Source organism: Micromonas commoda, chromosome 1 (assembly GCF_000090985.2).
Source record: "Micromonas commoda chromosome 1, complete sequence".
Classification (NCBI taxonomy): Eukaryota; Viridiplantae; Chlorophyta; class Mamiellophyceae; order Mamiellales; family Mamiellaceae; genus Micromonas; species Micromonas commoda.
In genome coordinates this window covers 1,420,331-1,443,468 of record NC_013038.1, presented here as the reverse complement: position 1 = coordinate 1,443,468, position 23,138 = coordinate 1,420,331, and the positions used below count along the sequence as shown (strand labels likewise).

General features: G+C 46.9%; 7 protein-coding genes across 7 annotated transcripts; 1 reads left to right on the top strand and 6 right to left on the bottom strand.

Annotated features, from left to right (window-relative positions):
* Window positions 1-63: 63 nt before the first annotated feature.
* MICPUN_55373 (dna-repair protein UVH3) lies at window positions 64-3,639 on the bottom strand (the record flags this gene model as incomplete). The annotated part of the gene is made up of 2 exons (XM_002507226.1): window positions 64-3,392; window positions 3,470-3,639. The coding sequence occupies 2 exons, from the start codon at window positions 3,637-3,639 to the stop codon at window positions 236-238; spliced, it is 3,327 nt and encodes a 1,108-aa protein (XP_002507272.1). The 3' UTR covers window positions 64-235.
* A 652-nt stretch (window positions 3,640-4,291) lies between these two features.
* Window positions 4,292-5,017, top strand: MICPUN_77560 (predicted protein; the record flags this gene model as incomplete). Its single annotated transcript, XM_002507624.1, has 1 exon — window positions 4,292-5,017. The coding sequence occupies one exon, from the start codon at window positions 4,292-4,294 to the stop codon at window positions 5,015-5,017; it is 726 nt and encodes a 241-aa protein (XP_002507670.1).
* A 1,605-nt stretch (window positions 5,018-6,622) lies between these two features.
* Window positions 6,623-7,510, bottom strand: MICPUN_93153 (predicted protein; the record flags this gene model as incomplete). The annotated part of the gene is made up of 1 exon (XM_002507225.1): window positions 6,623-7,510. One exon carries the CDS (start codon window positions 7,508-7,510, stop codon window positions 6,623-6,625), a length of 888 nt encoding a protein of 295 aa, XP_002507271.1.
* Window positions 7,511-8,719: 1,209 nt separating this feature from the next.
* On the bottom strand, window positions 8,720-12,087 carry MICPUN_93149 (predicted protein; the record flags this gene model as incomplete). The annotated part of the gene is made up of 2 exons (XM_002507224.1): window positions 8,720-11,750; window positions 11,817-12,087. The coding sequence occupies 2 exons, from the start codon at window positions 12,085-12,087 to the stop codon at window positions 10,267-10,269; spliced, it is 1,755 nt and encodes a 584-aa protein (XP_002507270.1). The 3' UTR covers window positions 8,720-10,266.
* An 802-nt stretch (window positions 12,088-12,889) lies between these two features.
* MICPUN_73920 (predicted protein) lies at window positions 12,890-13,177 on the bottom strand (the record flags this gene model as incomplete). The annotated part of the gene is made up of 1 exon (XM_002507223.1): window positions 12,890-13,177. A coding segment is annotated over one exon (288 nt), but the record flags the coding sequence as incomplete, so codon positions are not given.
* A 2,602-nt stretch (window positions 13,178-15,779) lies between these two features.
* PSAG (photosystem I subunit V) lies at window positions 15,780-16,815 on the bottom strand. The gene is made up of 3 exons (XM_002507222.1): window positions 16,698-16,815; window positions 16,189-16,351; window positions 15,780-16,096 (listed from the first exon to the last, which is right to left on the bottom strand). Exons 1-3 carry the CDS (start codon window positions 16,751-16,753, stop codon window positions 15,893-15,895), a joined length of 423 nt encoding a protein of 140 aa, XP_002507268.1. The 5' UTR covers window positions 16,754-16,815; the 3' UTR covers window positions 15,780-15,892.
* Window positions 16,816-18,722: 1,907 nt separating this feature from the next.
* On the bottom strand, window positions 18,723-21,017 carry BLD10 (basal body protein 10; the record flags this gene model as incomplete). Its single annotated transcript, XM_002507221.1, has 1 exon — window positions 18,723-21,017. One exon carries the CDS (start codon window positions 21,015-21,017, stop codon window positions 18,723-18,725), a length of 2,295 nt encoding a protein of 764 aa, XP_002507267.1.
* Between the last annotated feature and the right edge of the window lie 2,121 nt (window positions 21,018-23,138).

The following is a 23,138-nucleotide window of genomic DNA, read 5'->3' as shown; positions in this document are numbered from 1 at the left end:
ATTTATATATATACCTTATTATTATCATATTATTATTATCCATACTTCATATATGAATATATATGGGATATATATGTAGTATTATTATATATATGTTAGTTACGGCAACTGCGTGCGTTTTATTCGCCATTATATTACTTTCTTAAATCCGTGGGTATGTGTTCATTATTTGAAGTGTCACTTATTCTAAGTTTGGTACCTCCATATTTACTGTCTCGCGATCAAATAAGCTGGCTTAGTCCATGGATGTAAATTTTAGACCGGTTATAGCGTTTTGGATGCGCGCTGAACGAAACCTCGCGACCGGAACAGCGAAATTTATCTGCTCTGTGGAGACTGAGAAAAAGTCTTTTATAACAGTCTGCCGCTCTGCCCGTTCCCAGGTTTGGATGACAGGTTCTAGGAGCTCGTCAGTTTTACCGATTCCCCAGTTGAAGCTTTCGAGACAAAAGACGCGAAGGAGCTCAAAGTTAGGCTTGCCCCATTCAAGGTGCACCTTCGAGGAGTCAACTAAAGGCTTTGCATACGCTTCGATCACCGCAACTGAAGGAAAGTCATTTGGTAAAATCCATCTTGTTCTCGCGGCTTGGTGCTTTTGCTTGAAGATTTCTCGTTGGAGGTAGATATTTGCAACTTCACCTTCCTTCAAATCGATGTTTTTTTCCTTGTCCGACACTAAATGGCCGCCTTCGCCATCTTTTGCCACGACATGTTTTTTTGGCAAACTTGACCCTGCCAAACATCGATTCCCACGATTAACTTGATCAGGAAGATCACCATTTTCCACCCAGTTTCGAAATGTCGTTAGGCCATCCATTCCGGAGAATACAGATGCAATTTCAAGAGCATTAACAATACCCACCCCAGGTATACCTTCTGTGTAATCGGATCCGAGCAACAGTGCGAGTTCAGCCATCTGTGCCCGTTTAAGACCTATATCCCGCTGTATATTTTCTACAGAGTATACTTCCACGTATTTTTTGGTGTTGAACACATTGCGATATACAGTACTCGCGCCGAACAAAAATGCATCGCTGTCTTCCGTTATGACAGCATCTACAAGACCTTCTGAATTCATCCACGCACATTGTGCTTCTGCCTCTTGTGGAGCAATTACATAGGGAACTCCAAACAGGGTCAAAAGATCCTGGATTTGATGGTACATTTCTTCTGTGGGCGTGTCTGCTCCCCGTGCGGCATTTTTCCCTTCACTCTGCAGGAGTGCATGCTCTTTTCGTGCTTCATCCAGCATCGTTTCAAGTTTTTGGCGATGATTTTCAGATTTGACATCTGACATGGCGTCCACTGCAAAGTGAAAGCAAGGGTTTATATTGCTGTTTGGCATCTCACCTTCTCGTGACAACATTGTACAAAACATCCTCTTGAGGGCAAGGAGGATAACTGGTAAACGATTCTTGGTGGAGGGACGAACGTCAACATGGAAAGAACGGCACTCCAATGTTATGCATTCTTTTCCTAAGGTGCAATCCAGAGAAGGATTACTAGGACATTTCTCGAGTGCGCAGTGTGCTCGAGTTTCAAAAAGATACAATGACCTGAAAGTGATGGGCTTGACACAATTGGGAAAGTGAAGAAACACAGATACAGCATCATCCTCGACGAGGTCGGGAGAGGGCATCACATGTTTGAAAGTCACCGAAAGCAAACCAGTTTCTGCACTTTCACTCATTTGTTCTGAATTGAAAGCATTTTCTGCATTGATGGTTACTGATGTGTTCGTGATATCATCTTGTCGCCTATGAACTTTGTGTGGTACTTCGTGTGGTGGACACTTCAAGTCAGATTCACGACGATCGTTCTCAAGATTTGCTTGCTCTTGTGCTGCAAAATTGGTTGGTTGGTCTGAAGTGCTACATTCCCGCATTGGTGGAGACCACGCTGTTTCTTTTTTGGAGGTGTGATTGTGTCCAGTATGTCGGCTGACATCGTCAGCTTCACGATCCTGTTCATGCGCAGCACCGGCATAGAGAAACGTGTCGGAATTGCGATTTATTTTGTCTTGAAATTCTCTCATGTCTGTGCAAGAAAAATCAGTGGTGGCTTCCTCATTTCTCGAAGTCGTTTCCTCAAACACCTGGATGTTTCTCTTTTGTTTATGGTCAATGTGACCGATTGCATTGTTGACTTCCATGCTTTTCCAAACGCCTACGTCATCAAGATTTCCATTTGATATTGAGTTCCATGTGATGGGTAAGGGATCGTGACTTTCTTTCGCAAAGATCGGATCGATCCCTTCAGCTGCTGCATTCTCAGCCTTGAATGTAACTGTCAGATCTGGGGCAACGATTCCTTCATGATCATCCTGTTTCAAGAGCATCTCTTGCTCATCAGTAGTATTACGCGTCGTGTTTGCAGTGCGCGATGCATGCGATATGTTTGTGACGAGCTTTGCATTGGGAGGGGTTTTCATCGTGACAGGTGGTCCCTTTAAACAAAACTGACTGCCTTTGTGATGGACACTTCGCAAACTGTGCTGCAGAGAGATTGGTGTGCCTTGCGACGGCCTTGTGAGATCTTGGGTACTCGAACAATGAGAGACCCCGTCCTTCATCACGCTAGATTTTGGTTTGGAGAGTAGGAACGCGCAGTGCCGGGAGGAAGTGACACGCGGGCTAGCCTTGAAATCATCATTGTAAATGTTTGCAACTTGACTCGACGCTCTTACTGCGAGGTCAGAACCGCCTGCTTCATGCCAACATGAGCTTCTTGCGTGAAAACCTTTCCTGGCAACTTCAATTTTCTCCTTTAGGCAACTTGACTTAAGATATGTACTTAATTGTAGCTCTGAAAAGTCTGCTGTATTCGCACACAATTTCTTTAAGTTCCTACGATTTTCCAATCCGCGTTGCTCTCGAATCTTCAACATTAGATCAAACTGCATGGAAGCGGGCAATTTCGCGAGCATCTCCGGATCGATAGCATCTAATACTGGGATCTCCGTTTCGACGTTTTCACATAAGCCCTGTTTGGGATTTGCCGACGGATTCCTGTTGTAAAAACGTTCACCGTCAGCTCTTCGTGAGTGCGGTTCAAGATGATATGCAATACCATCCGGCTGCGCAGTTTCATCGTCATCAACTCCAGGCTGACTTACATGAACGTGCTTCAGATGACGGTCGAGTCTTAAACCCTGCCCCATGTCATGCACACTTTTGCTGACTACCTCATCATGCAGTAAAGTTGCCTTTACTGAACTCAGAAGGAGCTTTTCGACGGTACGCCTCATTTGTAAAGCTTTGTCAACATGAAACTGACGGCGAGATGCAACAGTATGACGCTTCAGTGTTGGAGTGGCACCATCGAAAACGAAGACCGGAGAGATTCCATGGTACAGCATGCGACAAATGCGCCGGAAGAAACTGAATAGAGAGCTTGCAGTTAGATATAAGGATACAAAGGTCAGCGGATTCCGTCGAGGAGTCTTTGGCCCCACAGAGGCAAACCTCACCCGAGAAGATGAGCGTTATGAATCATGTCTCCGCGCTCATCGCGCATGGCTTTAATGAATTGCACGAGCCAGATGGAAGCATCAACTGCGACTCGCTGACCGGCCAGTGCAGTTATGTCGACCCGCCTCCCTGTGGGCTCAAGAAGATTCCACAGACCCTTGACACCCATCGACGCTCGCTTTGTGCTGCCGCCAGTAGTTAGTTTACGTGTTTCAGTCGTACATCATTTCTTTTCATACGGTTTGCCCCCATGTGGTGGCGTTTATTCTTTTCACGGAACAGGTCGTGAAAGTCACAAGGCTCTGTGACTGGTGCTGCCAAATTCGTTGCCGGTGCTGAATGAGGAGTCTTTTTGAATATTAATATATACCTTCATTTGTACAAGCAAGCGATAGATCACGAAATAAAATAAAAATCATATTATATATATATGATATCATATATATTATTATTATATCATGATATATATAATAAGAGTATAATAAGTATAATATATAATATATATATTAAATAACTAACGGTATACGTACCCTCATGTATATATACATACAGGAGCAAGTCGGTTTCTTTTTCTGCCAGCGACGTAACTCCCACCCTGCTCTGCCATAGCCGGGAGATCATCTCGCGACACTGCGAAGATCTGCACTGATACGACGCCGATTTCAACTCAATTTGAGAAGAATCGGGTTACCGGTTCGCCCATCGCTGGAAAATACCTTGCAAGCCTGAAGAATAAGATGCAAGCCGGCTGGCTTAACGCAATTCATCATCTGTGTGCGCGTACATCAACAGAACAAACTGTGGTGATTACATTTTGCTGCATGACACTTGTGTTGTTTCTGTATGCTGCTATCGAGGATCACGACTCCATTTTCATTCTAGCTGAAACGGTGCACTTTTCTGGCATCGGCTGTCTGGCATGTAAGCTGATAGGCGAGCGCGACTGCAATTGTTTATCGCTGAAAACACAGGAACTAACCGCAACATTTCTTGCGGTACGCCTGTACTGCAGTTTCGTCATGGAATACGATATCCACACATTTCTTGACCTTATGACGCTAGCAGCGACTGTCTGGGTGGTGTACACGATGCGTACAACTCTTAGAAAGACTTATAACGATCAGCTGGATGACCTTCATGTCGTGTACATACTTGTGCCATGTACGTTAGCTGCGGTGATGGCGCATCCTACTACCTCGCATGCCTGCATCAACAGGATTCTCTGGGCAGCATGTGTCTATATTGAGGCAATCTCTGTGCTCCCCCAACTACGGCTGATGCAAAAAGTGAAAACAGTTGAGCATTTCACTGCCAATTATGTGTTCGCGCTGGGTGTTGCAAGGTTTTTATCATGCGCTCACTGGGTTCTGCAGATGTTTGACGGCCAATCTTACCTCTCGACTGCAGTTGGCTCTGGCCTGTGGCCCATGATGGTCCTGCTGAGTGAAATTGTACAAACGTTTATTCTGGCAGACTTTTGTTATTATTACATTTTGAGCTTTGCAGAGGGTAGCAGGGTTGTGAGGTTACCAGCAGGAATAGTGTAGATTTGATCCTGCTTCATTTTGACCAGCCAGAGCAGAAGTGGTCGGGCCGACATAACGTGGATAAAGTCTTTGTATTCGTTCCGTAGTTAGAAATACAACCTGCCTCAAGAAATTCTGTAAAGGCTTTCGATTTTGAATATGTGCCGTGAACGACGTGTAATGCCGTTTCCGGCGCTACAGCATCAAGCTGCGAACGCACGGCACCTGCATATCGAACATCTGCATGCAGTAATTCAACCAAGACAACAAGAACAAAGTGACCACACTTCATTTTGAAGATAAAATCTATTCGTTCCTGCGTAGTCAATCAATGCAGTTTGGAGTGGAACTGAGAGTGGGATTGAACGTGGCGCTTTCTATCGACCTGCCTGAACAAGTTTTCCCATTAGTTGCATATATGGCCAAACCAGCGGGGGAGTTGCCGTATGACGTATAGGCAAGATTCGCTTCTCCAAGAGCTCTTTTAAGAGTTTTGTCGTACACGCGCGGGGCTAATCTGTACAGCAGATTATTTTTATCATTTCTTAGCTGTATGCATTCAGAGCTTCAGAAAGATAACGTGATGTGGTTATTCCTTGGCTCCAAAGCAACTCCAAGTCGTCATGAAGATGAAAATCGAGAGGACCAAAGCTTCTGGAAGTAGTTCAGCAAGCTGGAAGGCTGCGTTGTAAGGCCGGCTTGCATTTTTTGGTGGGGCTGGCATTCTTGGCGACAACACACGACAAACATATGGCGCTCCGCGAAGCTCATTCAAAAATTGGCGGCAATGCCCACAAGGCGCCACAGTCGTTGCGACCATCGTGATTGCCGGTTCTTTTGCACGGCAGATTATTCCGCGTGTATCATTGAGTTCAGGGTTGAGCATTTTTGCTAAAAGTTGAAGCCGAGATAAACCCCTCCTGATTTGCTGAGGACTGGAGCTCTGACAAAATAAAACGTGATATTGGCGGCAATTCATGTTTTTGAACAGCAGCCGCGAGATTTAGAGGGAGAACGTCTTTTTGAAGCGCGCCATTGCCGTGTGAAAATGTTTGAACGGTATCGTGGCTTATCACAAATTTGTTTGTGCCTGTTGCGCGTCCTAGACGAAACTCAACAGTGTTGCCCAGCTGCAGAGGTGATTAAATCATGCAAGTTGTTCCGTTGAAACTTCCTACGAGGCCCCGTGACTCTAAGGCCAGGATGACCGGGCCACGTTTTGATTTGGAAATATTTATGAACAAATCGTTGGCGCGCGACGAAGTTTCCGTCGAGGAACAAGGGCATATTACAGCGGTGCAAGCATGTGAGAAGCAGTTCTGCGGAAAGATCTTTTCGGGTGTTACTCCCTCCCACAGGCGCCCGATATATAGATTACGACTCAAGAACAGCTTCTGATGTTTGATAGCCTTTCCCCGGAGGGCCGCCGCTTTCGATCGAATACCCTGTGCGGGGTGCAGGTGGTGACTAGCTTAGACTGCGGCGCAAAATCGGGTCCTGGGACTTGTACTGCAACGCGCGTGCATCTTACAACACTTCGTTTCCGAACCGTGTTTACTGATGATGGATAACTTATTCACATCAAATCAGCAAAATCTGCTGAAGAAGTAGGCAGCGCGATACTCTCTACAACCTGTCTTTCCGCTTTCTTCCCGTGTATTTGCTATCCTGAGAAATCTCTTGTCCTCTGCATCGCGCCTGCTGTTTTTTTTTGAGAATCCAAGCTTTCCCCTTGGGGTGTTTGTGTCCGGAGTGTGCTTTAAGTCTTTGTCCCATACTAAGCTTTTTCCCTTCGTAACTTGCTTTGCTTCGCCTGTCAACTCTGACCGATTTGAAAGCGTCTGCTTCTGAAGACTCAAAGCGAGCCAGGATGGTGCTCGATGTCGATATGCCGTCTAGACAGCCGGCTACGAGAACTAAAAAATATTTCTTTGCACGGGTTGAGTTGGGGTAGTCCACTACAAGACCCCCGGAGAACCCGACGCGAAGTGCCGCTGTGGTTATCAACTCTGCTTGCTTCGCACCATCGGGATAGAACTGCAACACTGCTTTTGCACCGCGTTTCAAACATCGATACAGCTGGGAAAAGAAAGTGTTCAGGCGTTTTCGAGGTTCTTGCTGGAGGTGGTCAGCGTTGCAAAGCCATTGGACCGCAGATATTGAAACGCAGCCATCAAAGATCCCGGGCCGAAAAGGGCAGCCGTGGCCCATGTCATACTGGATGACGCCCCCTTCTATGGTGCGATCTTGCGCGACCTGTAACATGCTTTTACTGATGTCCATGCCTATCCAGGAATAGCCAAGCTCGGTGAGGCGATCCCCGCTCAAACCAGAGCCGCAGCCGACATCAAGGAGGAGACGAGGAAGGTCGTCCTTAGGAAAGTTAAGGAGCTCGACAGCTCTTTCCGTAAGTCTGTCCTGTATTTCTATGACGCGAGATGAAGATGTATACTTGTGAGCTTCGTTGTCGTTGTAGAATTCCTGCGGGGGAGCACTTATCTCTGGGCGACTCATCTTCACCGGTGTCCCTCGCGCAGCGCCGAATCCAGTTACTGCAACATTATCAGATACCACCTTCATTCGTTCGTTCATATATAATATATAGTATAGAAAACCTTCGAACGAATGATGAAGTAATAATAAGGTATAATATATGTAGGAGGTATTATGTATATATTATATCTTCGACTTTTAAAATAAGTAGTGCTTCTTCGATTCGTTCATTATTCGGCATGCATAAAATATAAATAAAGTTATTATTAGCCGATATTAAAAGATTTGCACCACGCACCTTATTATTATTAACTTCCAAAATGTAATAACACTCTCTTCATCACCTGGTATCGTTTATCAAGGTCGAAGGTCTATCCGTCCCATACATTGTTGACATTTTTTACACCATTAAATCAAGAACGATGGTCTAGCGCTACGACATTTTTGAACTTTTAGCTCGAGAACCTTGAGTCAGCGTCCCATATAGTTGTCACAACATGTTTATTCATATAAACGGGTGTTTAAATAAGGTTTGATATTTACATTTACATATCTAAATAAACTACAGATTCTCAATATAAAATCAGAGCACGTTTAAACGTATTTTTGTCAGCTGTACTAATGATATTCCCGATCCGATCGAAACAGATAGAGACTGATGGTCCATACATATATATGGACATTATATACCCACGCTTTTCACACACATACATACCACGGGGATTTGCCGACCACCCAGAGGACGAACACACCACCCGATCAGACAGACAATTCGACCTTTGGAGAAATATTATTATCAATACCTGCGTATGTATCATACCATTTAAATAACATACACTTATTTTATTATTAGCTACCTTCGTATTATACTATCTAGCTAGCTACTAGCTAGCTAGCTATAGCTACTAGCTACTAGCTAGCTAGCTACCTTCGAGTAGTAGATAAGGTATGTTCTACCTGAATGAAATCCAGAATAGTCTAATATTGTACCTTCATTCGTACATATTATTACCAGGGAGACAAAATAAATGTAGACTACCACGAATATGAACCTTTGGTCTTCGCTCGTGGCAGAATGGCGGCGGTGTTGCGAAACTGGTCAGGAGGCTGACGCCAATCAAACAGTCATCCTCCTGCCTCAAACCACCTCCCCGTCAAAGACGTGTCGCTGTTTCGGACATACATTGATTGCTATTGTTTTTTCGCTATTCCCTAAAGCTTTGCGTCCACCTTGATCCTCTCACCCATGCCCGACGCACTTGACGAGCTCCTCGACTTCCTTGCGGATAAGCGCGCGGGGATGCGCGCAAGGGCCGCCGGAGTGATCCAGGGTCTTACTGGCTCCAATGACGGCATCTCCACTCTCATCGAACGAAAAAGCAGGCTCATCCCTGCTCTTCTTCACCTGCTTGGGGGAACAGAGATTGAGGCAACTCCAGCGGTAACGGCACTGGTCAACTTAACAGGCTCTTCAGAGGTCGCTACTCTGGCTGTACATAACGGAGTTGTTGAGCGCGCCATGGATTGTTTAAGAGAAGGTTGTCAAATTGAACTGCATCTCATGCTACTTGTTAACATCACCAACACTGAAGGAGGGCTGAGTATCTTCTGCCAGGAAGGAAAGCATTTGGAGGGCTTCTACATCACAAAAATTGCACAGGTGATGCTCAAAGAGATTTCATCATGCAATGCTGATCACTGCGCGCGCATCCTTACCAACGTTACCCGTCATCCCATTGGTAGGCGCGTGTTTTTAGATCATTCCCTGGGACTTTTGCGAGCAGTGCTTCCAACCATTTCGAGTTCATCGTCTGCAAGGCGCCTGGCCTTCTTTTCAGCGCTACGCAACTGTTGTGTTGACGAGCTTTCTTGTCACGCTCTCCTCACTAATCCGGATTTATGTGAAACTTCTACATGCATGATGCCGATGGATGAATACTCGCACTCGAAATTGCAAGGCTGCGACCTGTCAAACGTCACCACCGCTGCCAAGGATATTGTCTGTGCACTACTACGGCCGATCAGTGGATCTAAGCTGCATGTTGAATGCTGTGACACTGTCAGACAGGCTTGTGCGGAGGCGGTTGCAAACCTGGCGAGGAGTGAATCTGGCCGCGCGGCTTTAGTCGCATGCGAAGCACCAAAGTTAATTAAATCTGGTTATGATGTCGAAGAGCATCGAGAGACACAAGAAGCGATGGAGGTGGCTGCAGCACAATTCTTGACGCATGGAGTGGTGCCCTTATCAATGCAACCTTCGGGAGGGCTACACCGTGCTGAGATCCTCTCCTAGAATGGAATGATGAGACATTGTATGCTCGATTGTCCAGTACGCGGATCTCGAAAGCCCAAAAATGTTAGGCAACAAATACAGTTGGTATAAACAGGATTATTTATATAAGCCAGCTGAACACCGCTGGACTGTGCAGCTTAGCCGGCTTGCCCTCACCGAACATCCGATTATTGGAGCTTCGCGCGTAGCTAGGTCTATTGGTGCCGATATCTCGGCAGGAAACATAGTGTCACGCCCTCCTCGATTCCTTCCTGGGATTTTGTGGTGCAAATTGCTGAAGATAATTTTTGCACATGAGCAGGACTAGCCGAGCTGCATAGCTTTTGACCATGATGTCGTCCTTTCATCGTTCGACATGTTCAGCTTTCAATCTTCTCGCATTCGCACATTCAGAAATCGTATCAGGGATTCATAAACGAAGAGGACGTGCAATTCAGCATTTTAGTAACGTTACGATCGAAATGGTTGATTAAATCTCAAGTAATCATTCCCTGCTGTCCTCCCATTCAAAATCAGATCCGCTGCCGTCCTGCTCGACGCCTCCTTTTGAAGCGGACAGAACCCTTGTTTTCAGCTTCTTTGCCGTTTTTTTGGAAGCTCTTGTGAGGTTTGGGTTGAGCTGTCCATCGGCCTCGTACAGGTTTACTGACTGGACTTGTGGTATCAGCTTCTGGGCGACTGGCATGCTCATTTTTGCACTCGCCTGGTGGTATGTCGCCTCATCGAAGCTGTCCACTGTACGGATTTTATCACGTACACGTTTAAGACCATTGTTAGAGAGCAACTCACTTTTTTGTCGTGCCCAGACGCCATAAAGGTCCTCATCGACGACTGCAGTGCCAGCTGACAAGGAAGGAAGAAAGCCGGTTTTGTCGCTATCAGACATCGTCAGACCAGCAAGCATAGTGCTGTCTTCTTTTGCAAACAGTTTATCGACATCAAACTCGGCATTCCATTTAGTGACAACCTCCGCACTGACATGCTCTTCGTCCGCTTCCATGCTGCGGACAGGTGGATTGGTATAATAAGGGATCCTGCCACTGTTCCAGTCAGCCACGACAACTCGAGCTGCTGCCATCATATCTGGCACACCACCCCTTTTGAGCAGACCCTTCAGACGCCCTAGCTGCATGAGAAAGTCATCGACATGTTCAAAATGCCCCATCTTGTAGATCAACATAAGCTGTTCATTTGGGCAGCGCCGGAGAATTTCACACACAGGTGAAACTGGGTCTTCAAGTTGCTCGACTCTCACGCAATTTCTTAACGTCGCGGCGCCTGCAGTCTCTCCCAAACATGACGCAAATATGACACCGGGCGAGTCGATCAGTTTTATCTGCTTGTCCAGCATTACTTCTTTTGAAACTTTGGTGAGTCCGGGAGTATTACCCGTTGAGGCTGCACTTCGGTTGCGTTTTAAAGCGTTGATCAGTGAAGATTTTCCCACATTAGGAAACCCCACTATTCCCACAGTTATGGACGTCTTCATTTTCCGGTTGCGGGCGTAATTTTTCAACAGTTGTAATAACGTTTCGGCCCCAAGAGAGGCATGCGCAACACTTCCATAATCAAAGTGCAGTTCGCCTGAGCCAAGCTTACCACCATCGCTCTTCTTGCCCGTAGCACACTTGAACGCGACACATGGAATTTCCTCTCGAAAGTACTTCAACCACTTCTGCACGTTATCTTTAGGAACCAAGTCAATCTTGTTGAGCATGAGAACTACGCGTTTATCAGGGTTGACACGGCGAACAAACTGCTCAACTTCAGGAGAGCGATAAGCCAAAGGATCCCGCGCATCAAGAACCTGGATAATAACGTCCGCTGCTTCAACCACCTTGACAAATTCTTTAAAATACGCCCGTCCGCCGTTGTCTTCGGTTTTGGCAGCAGTGCCGTTCACATTCAAATTCGCAGCTTTCTTCAGCTGAAACTCTTGTGCAGCGACACTTGCTTTCCTGTGAAGATCTTCAAAATTGGAAGATTGCATATTGGATCCTGGGTTATGACCCGCTCGCTCGCGGTTTTCTGAACGCCGAGAATGACGCGCTTGGGCTTTCGCCTTGTCGAGCGCTTTCTTTTTGTCCAGCTCAAAATCTATCTCCTTCATCAGTTCTTCCTTGTAAGGCCATTCCGCCGGAACTCCGGGATCTCTCGGTGCCCTCGACTTGAAGCAGCCCAGACGCTTATTCCGAGCGTCCTCCCTGCGCTTTTTCTTATTATGTTCTTTCACTTTTTTAATAAGCTTGTATTTCTGCTTCAGGGTTGTGCGCTTGGACTTGGATTTCGTCGATTTCTTCGGCATCTCCCCGGGAAACGTTGAGTGGTGGCGGCGGTCGGCGAGGAGGCGTTGCGTTGAGCGGGTACGACTTCAGTCAGTATGCGAAGGGATCACGACGCAGCGATTCAATTTGAGCCCACGAAGCTTTAAGGAGAAGGTGCTTTAGATGCCAGAGTAATGGAAATAAACTGCACACCTCGGTGTTCCTACCGCCGGGCTGGTGGAAGGGAAACGGTGCACTGATTCGGCGGCTGCGGCTGGAGTATCGAAAAACCAGTATGTGTGTTCTCAAGCAAGGGCAAACTATCCACATATATGTGCAACGATTTTAATAAATAATCATATTCCGTCCAGCGACCGTATATATATATATGTATGATATGATATTATTACTAATATGTACGTAGGTATGTTATTTAATGCACAATTTCGTTCGTAGTTATTTGTAATAGACCAGTTTCCCTGTATCGTTGTCTCGTTGATTTCGTTGACTCGTTGGTTGTGGACTAAATAAATTGGGTCGCGCGTGTTTTTTCCCCTATGGCGCCTAGTCAGGCCCAGTCAGGACGGCGAGCGCGCTGAGCGGCTCACTAATATGCTGTTCGGCGCCAAAGATGGAGGACGACATCGTCAGGAGCGCGCATTGGTGTTGACGAGTTTGCGTTAATATATATATGATATATATCGAGGTGAATAATGATGACATCTGACTCAACAGAGTCAGAGCCTGAAACTAAATACCGAGCCTCACGGACCTATTTGTATCGACTCCTCTTCCGACCAAGGCTGAGCACCCACTCTGTGTCTCACTGCACTGCAGCCCCCTCCACCTGATGTGCACATCTGTGCAATCGAATTGTTCTTTTTCCAGGCGCAAATTAACTTCATTATGGGCTGCGCATAACCATCTCTGAAAAGCGAATCCGGTTGAAACATCTGGAGGGTGGCGTGAAACAACATCCGCGAAGTGATGTGCGCAGGTATCGCATGGGTACATACGCGTCAAAATGCCAATAAGATCTTTTGCGTCTCTCTCTTGTCCAGCCGTAGGATTTTCAGGATATTGTGCAGCAAGCGTATGCAGGAACATCCATGTGCATCTACCGAGGTCTTCAGGAGATGTGTCGTTTCCCCGAATCATCTATAGAGGCATGGAACGAGGCAGCGGTCAAATGAAATGGTCGACACGCGTAGCAACGCCCAGGACACGCACCGAGGAAACATCTGCGGTTGTCGTGGCAACCAGGGAGACACTGGCGAAAATTTGACACTTCCGGCGTAGTCGTTGACTTGTGGCAAGGCGCGCCCGTTTCTTCTTTGTGCGCTTCAGGATTTCGTGGTCGCTGCTAAAATGATGATCCGGCCATGAGCTTGGCCAAGAAACGGCCATCGATCACAAGATCACTTGGCTTTGTGCTAGCGGTCGCAAGTTCAGGGTTCGAACCACCAGATGTTCACATATTTATCTGTTGGTTTTTGCTTTTTGCCGAATATGGAATATTTTTCTGCAACTCATACGAATGAAGGTCCTACACACATACACACACATACGTCTGATGAGACCGTTCAAAGGTATTCATAACTGCTGAACCGTATGATCTAGCTACTAGCTAGCTACTAGCTAGTACCCTCGAAGGTAGCTAGCTACCTTCGTATCTAGCTACCTTATTCTTGGGACGCCTTGCGTCTTTGTGCTAGTCTTGGTTTATGTGTCGGAACGTGGAGCGATATTTTCTGATTATTTCGTGTTACTCCCGCACAGCGTTCTCGGTATCGTGAATTAGCAATTTGGGACGAGGAACGCCAGTGACGAAGTCGCATTTAGTACCACATTATTCTAAGTGTTACCCCAACTTTTTTTGGAACTGTGTTACGTTTATTCGTCTTCTGATTGGTCGAGAGCTCGATCATTTGCAAAAGTCATAGACTAAACAACCGTACGGTCGTCGTTTGTTACTTTATTGCAGACTAACAAAACTGTGCGACGCCTTCCGTGTCTTTGGACGACGACTGTTCTGCGGGACGTCCTTATCGTTGCGCTTGGCGTGCACGTAGTCGTCGTCCTCACACGCACGCCACTTGTGAACGAAGAGTGGACGCCAAGGCGTCTTCTGGTGAGGCGATGGTGACGTCGAAGTTGACCGATGTATCGATGAAAATTCAGCTTCAAACCATAAAAAGTAGCCCTTCTCAATGCGTCTTTCACCGAGGCTTCACCGAAGCTTCATCGAGACTCGTCCCAAATCAGCCTCCCGGAACCGAACGTTCCTGTTCATCAGTCTCACAGGGAGGCACCTACGGATTACTTAGTCGAATATTTTAATAACAAGTTGGGCCCGTACGCGCTTCGCCGCTCAGTGTGATTTTCGATGGAGAGGATACTTTTTTAACTCGTCGTTTCAGGGATTGATGAGTCAGGCTTCGGGTGTACGTAACTGTCACTCACGCTTCTGACCCTGCCCGTGCATCGCGCCTCCGGCGTTTCTGACCCTGCCCGTGACTATCGCGCCTCCGGCGCTTCTGACCCTGCCCGTGCATCGCGCCTCCGGCGCTTCTGACCCTGCCCGTGACTATCGCGCCTCTCGAGATCAAACCATTCCTCTTTCCTCCGACGCAACGAAACGCGCTGACGCGCCGCTTCGCCGGCTCCGCGTCGACGCGCCGACGCGAATGTCGGCGCGTCGCGGCCGGGGTACACTCGTGTCACGTCGACGCACGCGTCACCCGTCGCGTGCGCCGCGCGTGGGGTGTCCTCGCGCGCCCGCGCGGCGGGTCCGGCGTTCCGCGCGCGGCATCCGGTGAATACGGCGTTCTGATTGGTCGAGAGCGCTCAAGTCGCTGATGTGGCACTCGAAATTCTGAGAGCGCTCGGCGAGATTTGTGTATTTTATTGTCAATTCCCAATATTTAATCGCCGTACCCGCCTTCGTACAAGTAGCTAGCTACTAGCTAGCCGTCCAAATAAAGCACTGAAGGGGAAAAATCACGCGTGATCCTGTTTATTTAAGTTTTAAGCGCGGAGCACGTGTCGTCAGGAAATGTAACGTGTCGGTACTTGCAACCGACCGGTAATCGTATGGTAACGCGTAGTCTATCGTAAATTTCGTAAATTTCCGTATGGTCGATGTAAAACCGCGCCCTGCTCTGAAACGTGATGCCCGACACTCTCGATACTTTTGCGGCCTTCTTTCCGGTTTGATATCCATGCGGGCGCAATACATGCGCGCAAAGCCTGGTTGCTGCTTCCGAAACTCCCCTTCTCGCAAGGCTCGGTTCTGCTTCCGAAACTGCCCTTTTCGAAGAGCGTGGTTGCTCCTGCACACACTCGGATTTCTTGTTTCTGATATAGGAACTATGTCATACATATTATAATTAATAAATACACAGGCAGATGACTGAGATAGCCGGTAGCACCTTCAAAGGTAAGGAGGTACGAAGGTGTTCTGGATTTCAGGCAGCTGTGGACACCCCGGAGATACTACTACTACTACTACTACCGCATGGGAGGATTAACTCAAGAATGACGAGTTATCTGAAAATTTTCGTTCTGAAAAATTTTCCCCTCCGGGGTGTTCACAGCTGCCTGAAATCCAGAATACCTTCGTTCTTGGTGTCTTGCCGGGCTTTACTTGGCAGGCAGAATGAAGTCGCATTTTCAGCTTCAAAAACTGCGACGCGTGGGTGCGACTCAGGCGTGTTTGAATGGTCGCGAGCTTGGAAGAGTACATAGATGCTGTGTCTTATTATTTTATCAAGTGTCATATCTCATCAGCAGCTGGCTGATCAGAGTTTCAAGGGAGGAAAATTCCAAGGCCCACGAGGTACGAACTCACTTGAGCAGCTCAACAAAAGACTGCGAAGCCAGTGCGGAATAGCCTATGGCATGACCAATCGAGCCCCACATGAGAAGGTCAACGATGGTAAAGCCGGCGGGGTCATTAGTGGCGAAAACAGATGCAGCTTCCTCAGCGCGCGCGTCCCCCGCTGTAAAGTGGGATTCGCCGTTCTGGACACCTGGGCCCTGAGACGCAGTCTGCAGGGAAAAAACGCAGGAAAAATCGTCAGTCGACTTATTTGCCGGGGCTGGGCGACGCCAAGATCATCAGATAGTCGTGAAATACTGACCTTCTCTCGTATGGCCGGTAAAAACACAAAGCGTCCGAGGGCGAGAGCAAGAGCGTTGCAGCCAGATATGGTAAGCTGGACATCTGAGAAAGCCGTCTTGCTTCGTCGCCGAGGGCAGTTTAAGGAAGAGCAACGCCGCACAGTGAGTGACTTCTGCACTTTGCTGAGAGTGGACGTTTCAAAGGAAGGACGAAGGTCAGTTGGTATTGTCTAGATATTTGCAAAAACTGACTGCGGAGCACCACTGCCAGATAGTGTGATCTGTCTCGGGAGTTTCCGCCCAACAAACTTGACGGTAAACCGTCGACCGTCGGGAAAAGTACCCAAAGTATCGCTTGAAAAATATACAATAGCATTCGCGATGCTGCATATGAGGTCGTGGTTGCACATATAAAATGAAAGAACAACAGGTGACGTGATGCACAGGGCAACCAGGCGTGGTGAACATGGCCCCGGGGAGTATTTGTTCCCCGAAAACATTTGGGAAGCGCGACGAGTGGAATACGCACCTACGGAAAGTGGTTTGAGAACGCAGAGGCAAGTTTGGCGAGGCGATGCATGCCATTTTTACTTGTAGAAAACTGACGAGGTGCGTTCGAGCGTCTCGCGCTATGGATCGTATTTCCGGAGCGCTGGTAATTTGACTTGTAGTAGAGCATGTGAGGCATCGATTTCATTGGCTGAGAGCGATTTCGTTTTATCATGAAAGAGACCGTAGCGTGCTGCTCATATAAATAATAAAAAAATATGACAAACCAATCAATCGATCAAATCAATCTAATATAAATAATAATAAGTGTTAATAATAATAATAATAAATAAGGAAATAAAACTATGACAAACCATGTCAATCTAAGGACATGTTAACTAAAAAATAAGTAAGTAAGTAAAAAAAAGTATGGAAATAATTAGTTTTTTCAGCGAAAAAGTCACATTTGCGGCGCGTGGCGAGGCGCGGACATGTCCGCGAGCCCGGATTGACGCGGCGAGTGACGCGCTGGCGTCCTCGTGGAGTTGGTAGTGGCCCTGAGAACTCTCAGCCCGAGCGCCAAACGATGGCTTGCCTTCCATCGCGGTCTCTCAGGATGTGACCTCCACGAGCCAAATGTTTCAATGGCATGTTTCTATGGGACGAAAACGTTGTATTACTAAGATAGTGAACACTCGTCGCACTGATACTCTATATGAAAACTGCGGCGCCTGCTTCGAACGTGTGAGCGCGGAGTATGCGCGTATTGGATGCGCAGTAGCTATTTTCTACTGTATACCGCGCGCAAGAGCAAGGCGAATGTGACCAGGAGCGTTTCACGGCGTTTCCGAGGCGAACGAGATGAGCCAGACTGGTCCTGATATCCAGAAGCCAAAAATGAATGCGAGATGCGCTTTCGCGCAGTACACTGACGTGTCGATAGGCAAAGATGCCTCCGCGACACTTTCCTTGATATTCCGCGCCTTCTCGAGAGGTGCCTGAGCGCGCCGGCGGCAAGTGTGACCTCTTTGTGAAAAAAAAGTCAAGCTGCTGAAAAAACTAATTATATTTATACCTTCGAAGGTAATAAGTAATAATAAGTAATATTAATAATACGAAGGTAATAAGTAATAAGTAGTAAGTAAAGTCGAGGGTCTAAATTCCTGGTTTATTTCTTCCATATACCTTCGCACCTTCATTCGTATCCATACCTCCAGTAACGAAATATTCATGCACCCTGGCTCCCAAAACACGATGTAGCGCCGATGCCGAGGCGGCCGAACAATGGCCGAGAAAGGAAGCCGACGAGGCGACCGGACGAGCTATCGACGACATCGGCATCGTCGTCCGCGTCTTGCTCTAGCGCATTCGCTTTTAAATCTGTCATGGTCGCGATGAGTTCGCGAGAGCAGAAGGAGATCTAACATTAACGCATCGAGGCACTTTTTGCCGTTTTCTCCACGACAGTCAAGAGCCGGGGTAAAATAATTTAACCAAGGACGCCCGTATTAATTTGAGGGTTTAATAATGATGATCGACGAAATAAACCAGGAATTTAGACCCTCGACTTACTTACTTACTTCTTACCTTCGTACTTACTTATAATTTTTTACCTATTATTACTTACTTATGATATTTTATATTTTATTTTTAATAATTATTAGTTTTCCTTAATTAATAGATTGACTTGGTTAGTTTGTCATAATAATAATAATTCTCCAAAGGTCGAACCGTTCGTCAGTGCGAGTGATGGTGAGGTGTAATCGTTCGTCCTGTGGGTGGTCGGCTAGCCGAGGAGGCATGCGTGTATACATATTATCTATACCTTGATATCTTCTAAGTAAATATATTCGCATTCATATTATTATTATTATTAGCTATCTACCCGACTAATTTATCCATGCATGATTTATTAGCCAAAATGGTTTTTACATAATACACTAGTGAATGAGGATCGAGCAAATCTACAGCATCAAATAAACATACATGGCAAGATAATAATAACTTATATATCTGCTATGCCAGCCAGTCGAGTGGTTATTAGTCAGGTACCCGTAGCCAACGCTCAACTCATTCTGTACGCGTCCATGACATCGCCGTCAAGACTACCTGACAAGCTTCCGGCCAGGTCGTTGTACTCTTTTTGTATCCTCTTTAGCTCTTTTTCCATCTTTTCGCACGCCTCCTCGGTGCCAGCCAAATGACTACGAAGAGAAAAGTTCTCTTGCTTCAACTCTTTTAGACGCCCTGCGATGCATTGATCGGAGACATGCTCGCCGACGTCGACATGATCTTCTTTCTCGGTTGTTTGCGATACATGTCGGTCAGCGTCCAAGGAGGATATATCTCTCCTGTGCTCTTTCGCCCGGGTGTCCGCGAGTAACGTTTCGAGTTCGCGGACACGGTCTGACGCGATTCTCAAGCGTAGACTGATCGTGTCGCACTCATCCTGTGAGTATGTCAGCCGTTTCCGCATGACATGAAGGCTTGACTCCGCTGCAACAAGCTCCCTTTGAGTCTGTTCGCGCGCGCGGCCAAGTTCCATTGCTAAAGCATGTGAGGCTGCGAGTCGATCGTGCAAGTCTGAAATTTCTTGATTTGCACCTATACCGTTTAGTTTCGAATCTGTAAGCGAACGAGACAAATTTTCTACCTGTCTTTCGAAAGCCTGGATCTCAATGATAAACTGAGAATTTTGTTCTTCCAGCATTTTAATCCGAGTGAATGCTTTATCAAGCGCTGCCTCGCTGATAACTTGAGCCATTTTTGCGCGCTGACTGTCGCGCTCGAGAGCAGACACAGCTGCAATCAGACGTCGATTTTCAGATCCGAGTTCTTGGTATGCCACCACCACATCTTCCAATTCTTTCTTGGTGGCCTTGACCGAAGTATCCATTTCGACTTTTGACACGTTCATCTCGTTTAATGCAGATATTGCCAGGTCACGTTCAATTGCAAATTTGACGAGTTCAGCGTTCATTTTTTGTTGTTCGCGTGTCAGCGTTGCAAGGTCTTCGCCCACTGCCTTGAGTTCTTGGTCGTGAATATGCGCATCAGCACGAAATTCTTTTTCTGCGTAGCTCATCTCTAAAATGGTTCTGTTGGCGATACAAAGACGATGAAATGTGTGAGCAGCTTCATCTGCAGTAGCGAGACATTTGACTTCCGCATCGGCCACAGCCTGCCGAGCATCTTCCACTGCCTCCGATTGTCGGGAAATTCGCTGATTTGCTGCTGCAAGTTCCTCGGAGCGAGCGTCAAGCTGAGCCTCGATGAAATCTTTTTCATTATCGAGTATCTTTATTGTAGCACTTCCTCGTGTTATTTCTGCGGTCACCTCATCAGCTCTTGCGCGTTCTGCAGGAGTGAGCTCGTTTGAACTGCCCGCTTGGTTCTTAGCCTCTCGTGTTTGCGCCTGCACCTCGCCCAATTTGGCTATGAGATCTACTCGTGTCGCCTCCAAGCCGCGCAGGAGAGTTTTAAGCTTGTCCACCTTTTCATTAGCGCAGCTGACATCTCTGAGGTCGGCTACAGTGGCCTCGATTTCTGCTTGCAGTTTCTCGCGTTCTCGATGTGACTCTTCCGCGACATCTTTAGCTATGAGACAACCTTTGTCGCGTTCTGCAATGGATGTTTGAGGATATAAATAACTTTTCTGGGCATCTGACAAGGCTTCATCCGCAGTGATGAGAGCTGCAGCTGAAGCGGCTTCGGCGGCTTCCAAAGAGGCTTCTGTGCGATTTCTGGCACCCCCCTCGTCCAAAAGATTGCACGAAAGAGCACAATCCAAGGCACATGATTTCATGTCCTCGAGCGTATCTGTTGTGAGACGTAGCTTGCTGTTTGAGGCACCTTCTCTGAAGTTACTTAATGCCGTTTCAACTTGTTCTGCCCTTGAGCAGTATTTCTTGTCGTTCTGAATGTTGGCGGCTCGCCAAGTTTCAGTCCTTCCTGCGAGGCGCTCATGCAGTGGACCTGCACGATCTGCACCTGTGTCGAGCACGTTGATGGTTGTACCATCTTCGCTTTTTGTCGTGCTGAGCATGGCGGCGAGTTCCATACGAGCCTTCGTATCCTGCTCAGTTGATATGGCATGCTGGGTGCAGATGGAAGAAATCGTTATAAGTCGACTCTGAATCTCGTCATGCGGTCTCTCGAGAAACATATTACACTGAGTAGCCTGCTCTTTCCCAAACTTGAGCTCGCTCACATCCCTACGAAGCTCACGTGATTCAGCAAGGGCTTTGCGAAGTTTCTCGTCACATAAATCATCATTTCGTATCAGTTGCAATCGTAAATGACTAATTTCCTTATGCAGGGCACTGTTTTCCTGTTGTAAAGTCGTCATCTGCGAGTTCATACGAGGGGGAGGAAAAGTTGTCGGTCCGTTTGTCATGGTCCAAGGATTGATTTCTCGGGCAATCGACCAGGAGGCGGTAGAAATTTGTGTACACGCTTGTATTTTACAAATCCGTGCAACTTTGCTGTTATGGTGTAAACATGAGCACGATTTGGTTGGGTTGGCGCACCTTTGCCTGCCAGTTCTCCTGAGCTTTACTCTGCTTCGTCAAGCGGAGCTTGAGCGACCGATGACTGTTCGTGGCATTAAGTAGGTCATCAACAAGCTGTCGTTTACAATTTCAGGGGGGCATGGATTCAGTATGAGCTTTGCCGTGTGCGCGATATGTCTAAGGGAGGCAGGAGAAGCACGGCCGAGCGGGGAGGGTCGAAATAGTGAATAGTGTGAATATCGACGAGCAACTCGCGGGCAGTCATTAATCCAGGCACCACCTTTTCAGCTAAATCATCCAATTTGGGCTCTGAAATGCCGTCGTAATTCAACGCCTCGAGTTTCCGCTTAAGGCGAGCGAGTCGTTCAGCATCCATTAGTGCTCCGACCCTCCTTCGAAACCCTGCACCTCGTCAGGTTGCAGAGAGTCGCGAACCCTCACACAAAGCGCACTGCTAAAGTGGTGTAATAGCCACGGAAGAAAGTTATTGTTGCGCCTTGTTGCTCCCGGCTTGTCAAAGAATCCGGGCGAACGGCGAGAATTCGTTTCCAACAAACCTTATTAGTATAATATCTAATTCACGCTAGCTAGCTAGCCAGCAAATAAATAAAGAACCAATCAAGCAAATTTCAATGCAGCGCGTGGCGCGCATCAGGACTTTTAATGAGAAGAATTAACTTATTAGGATGACTCGTCCCGCTTCTGCTTTATTTAACTCAAGAAACTACGAGTTAAAATCGCATATAACAGGATTAGGATTATGATGGTCATGACAGGGTATTATGAAGATAAATGCCTTGCTTCGTATTACGAAGGTAATATATTAAGAGACAAAATTTCGCCCAAAAATTTTGTACCTTCGTACATTTTTTTATCAACTGATTCAAGATTGCTCTTTTTAATAACATCACGCTTATTTATATTTATTTTATTACCTTCATTACGCGTTCGTACATTTGAACCTTCGTTCACATATATACACATGGTAGAGAATTTGTACGGATGCTCCATCGGCACAAAAAGCCCATACAAGCTCAAACCGTATGGACAAATACCTTGACATACCGTTTGCCCCGTGCGACTGATTTTTTAGTCAAAACACTCGCGAAAAAAAAGTGGGGACTGGGGCTCTTCTAATTAGAGTTAAGGTTTACACTTCTTAGCAGGCTCCTAATTTATATACCTAACGATTTGATCACAAATAACATTATAACGACAGGGGTGACGTAATTATCTGACTAGCGCCCAGCACGTGTCAGCACATATTCCTTGAGTTATTAAACCAGCGTTTCCGTCTCTGAAATGCTCCGAGCCCTCCTCGGAGGCTTTTTGTTGTTGTTTGCACATGCCGTCGAGACACGCGCGCAGAACGCGCGCGCTCGCGGCTCGGCTTACTAGGCATGTCTAGTGTCTGAGGAGGATATGCAAACCCCCTGAATAGTATTTAATTATAAATCGGGGCGTACACGGTATCCACGCGTCGGCGTGTCCCTCGAGTGTGATGTCCAATCGTGGCACCCGAGCGCCCCCGAAGAAAGTTCTCGAGCGAGTCGCAACCTTCGACAGCTTTTTTTTACATCCTCGGGCAGCTAACGAGGAGCCCGACAAAGTTGTTGCGACCGATTTTTGATTCAACCCCTAGCCACCGAGCAGTCGCGCCTCCCGCGGGGCCAAACGATGAGGCGGATCTTTGCGTCATGAGGCACTTTCTCAAAAATCGGTCGCAACAACTTTATTTGAAGGGACGTTCGCAGGTAACGGGAAAATGAGGGTTTTGTTTTATGCAGATAAAACACCGCGGCTGAATTTCTCCGCGAGTGTGTTCATTAAATAATTACTACACCCCTATCCTTAAGTTAAGTAGTTTAGTTAAGCGGAGATAAGTAATTCGCATTTGTATATTTATCCATACGATTTTTATTCATGCGTACGATATAGTCATGTAAGTGTCATGTACTACATTTGTATTG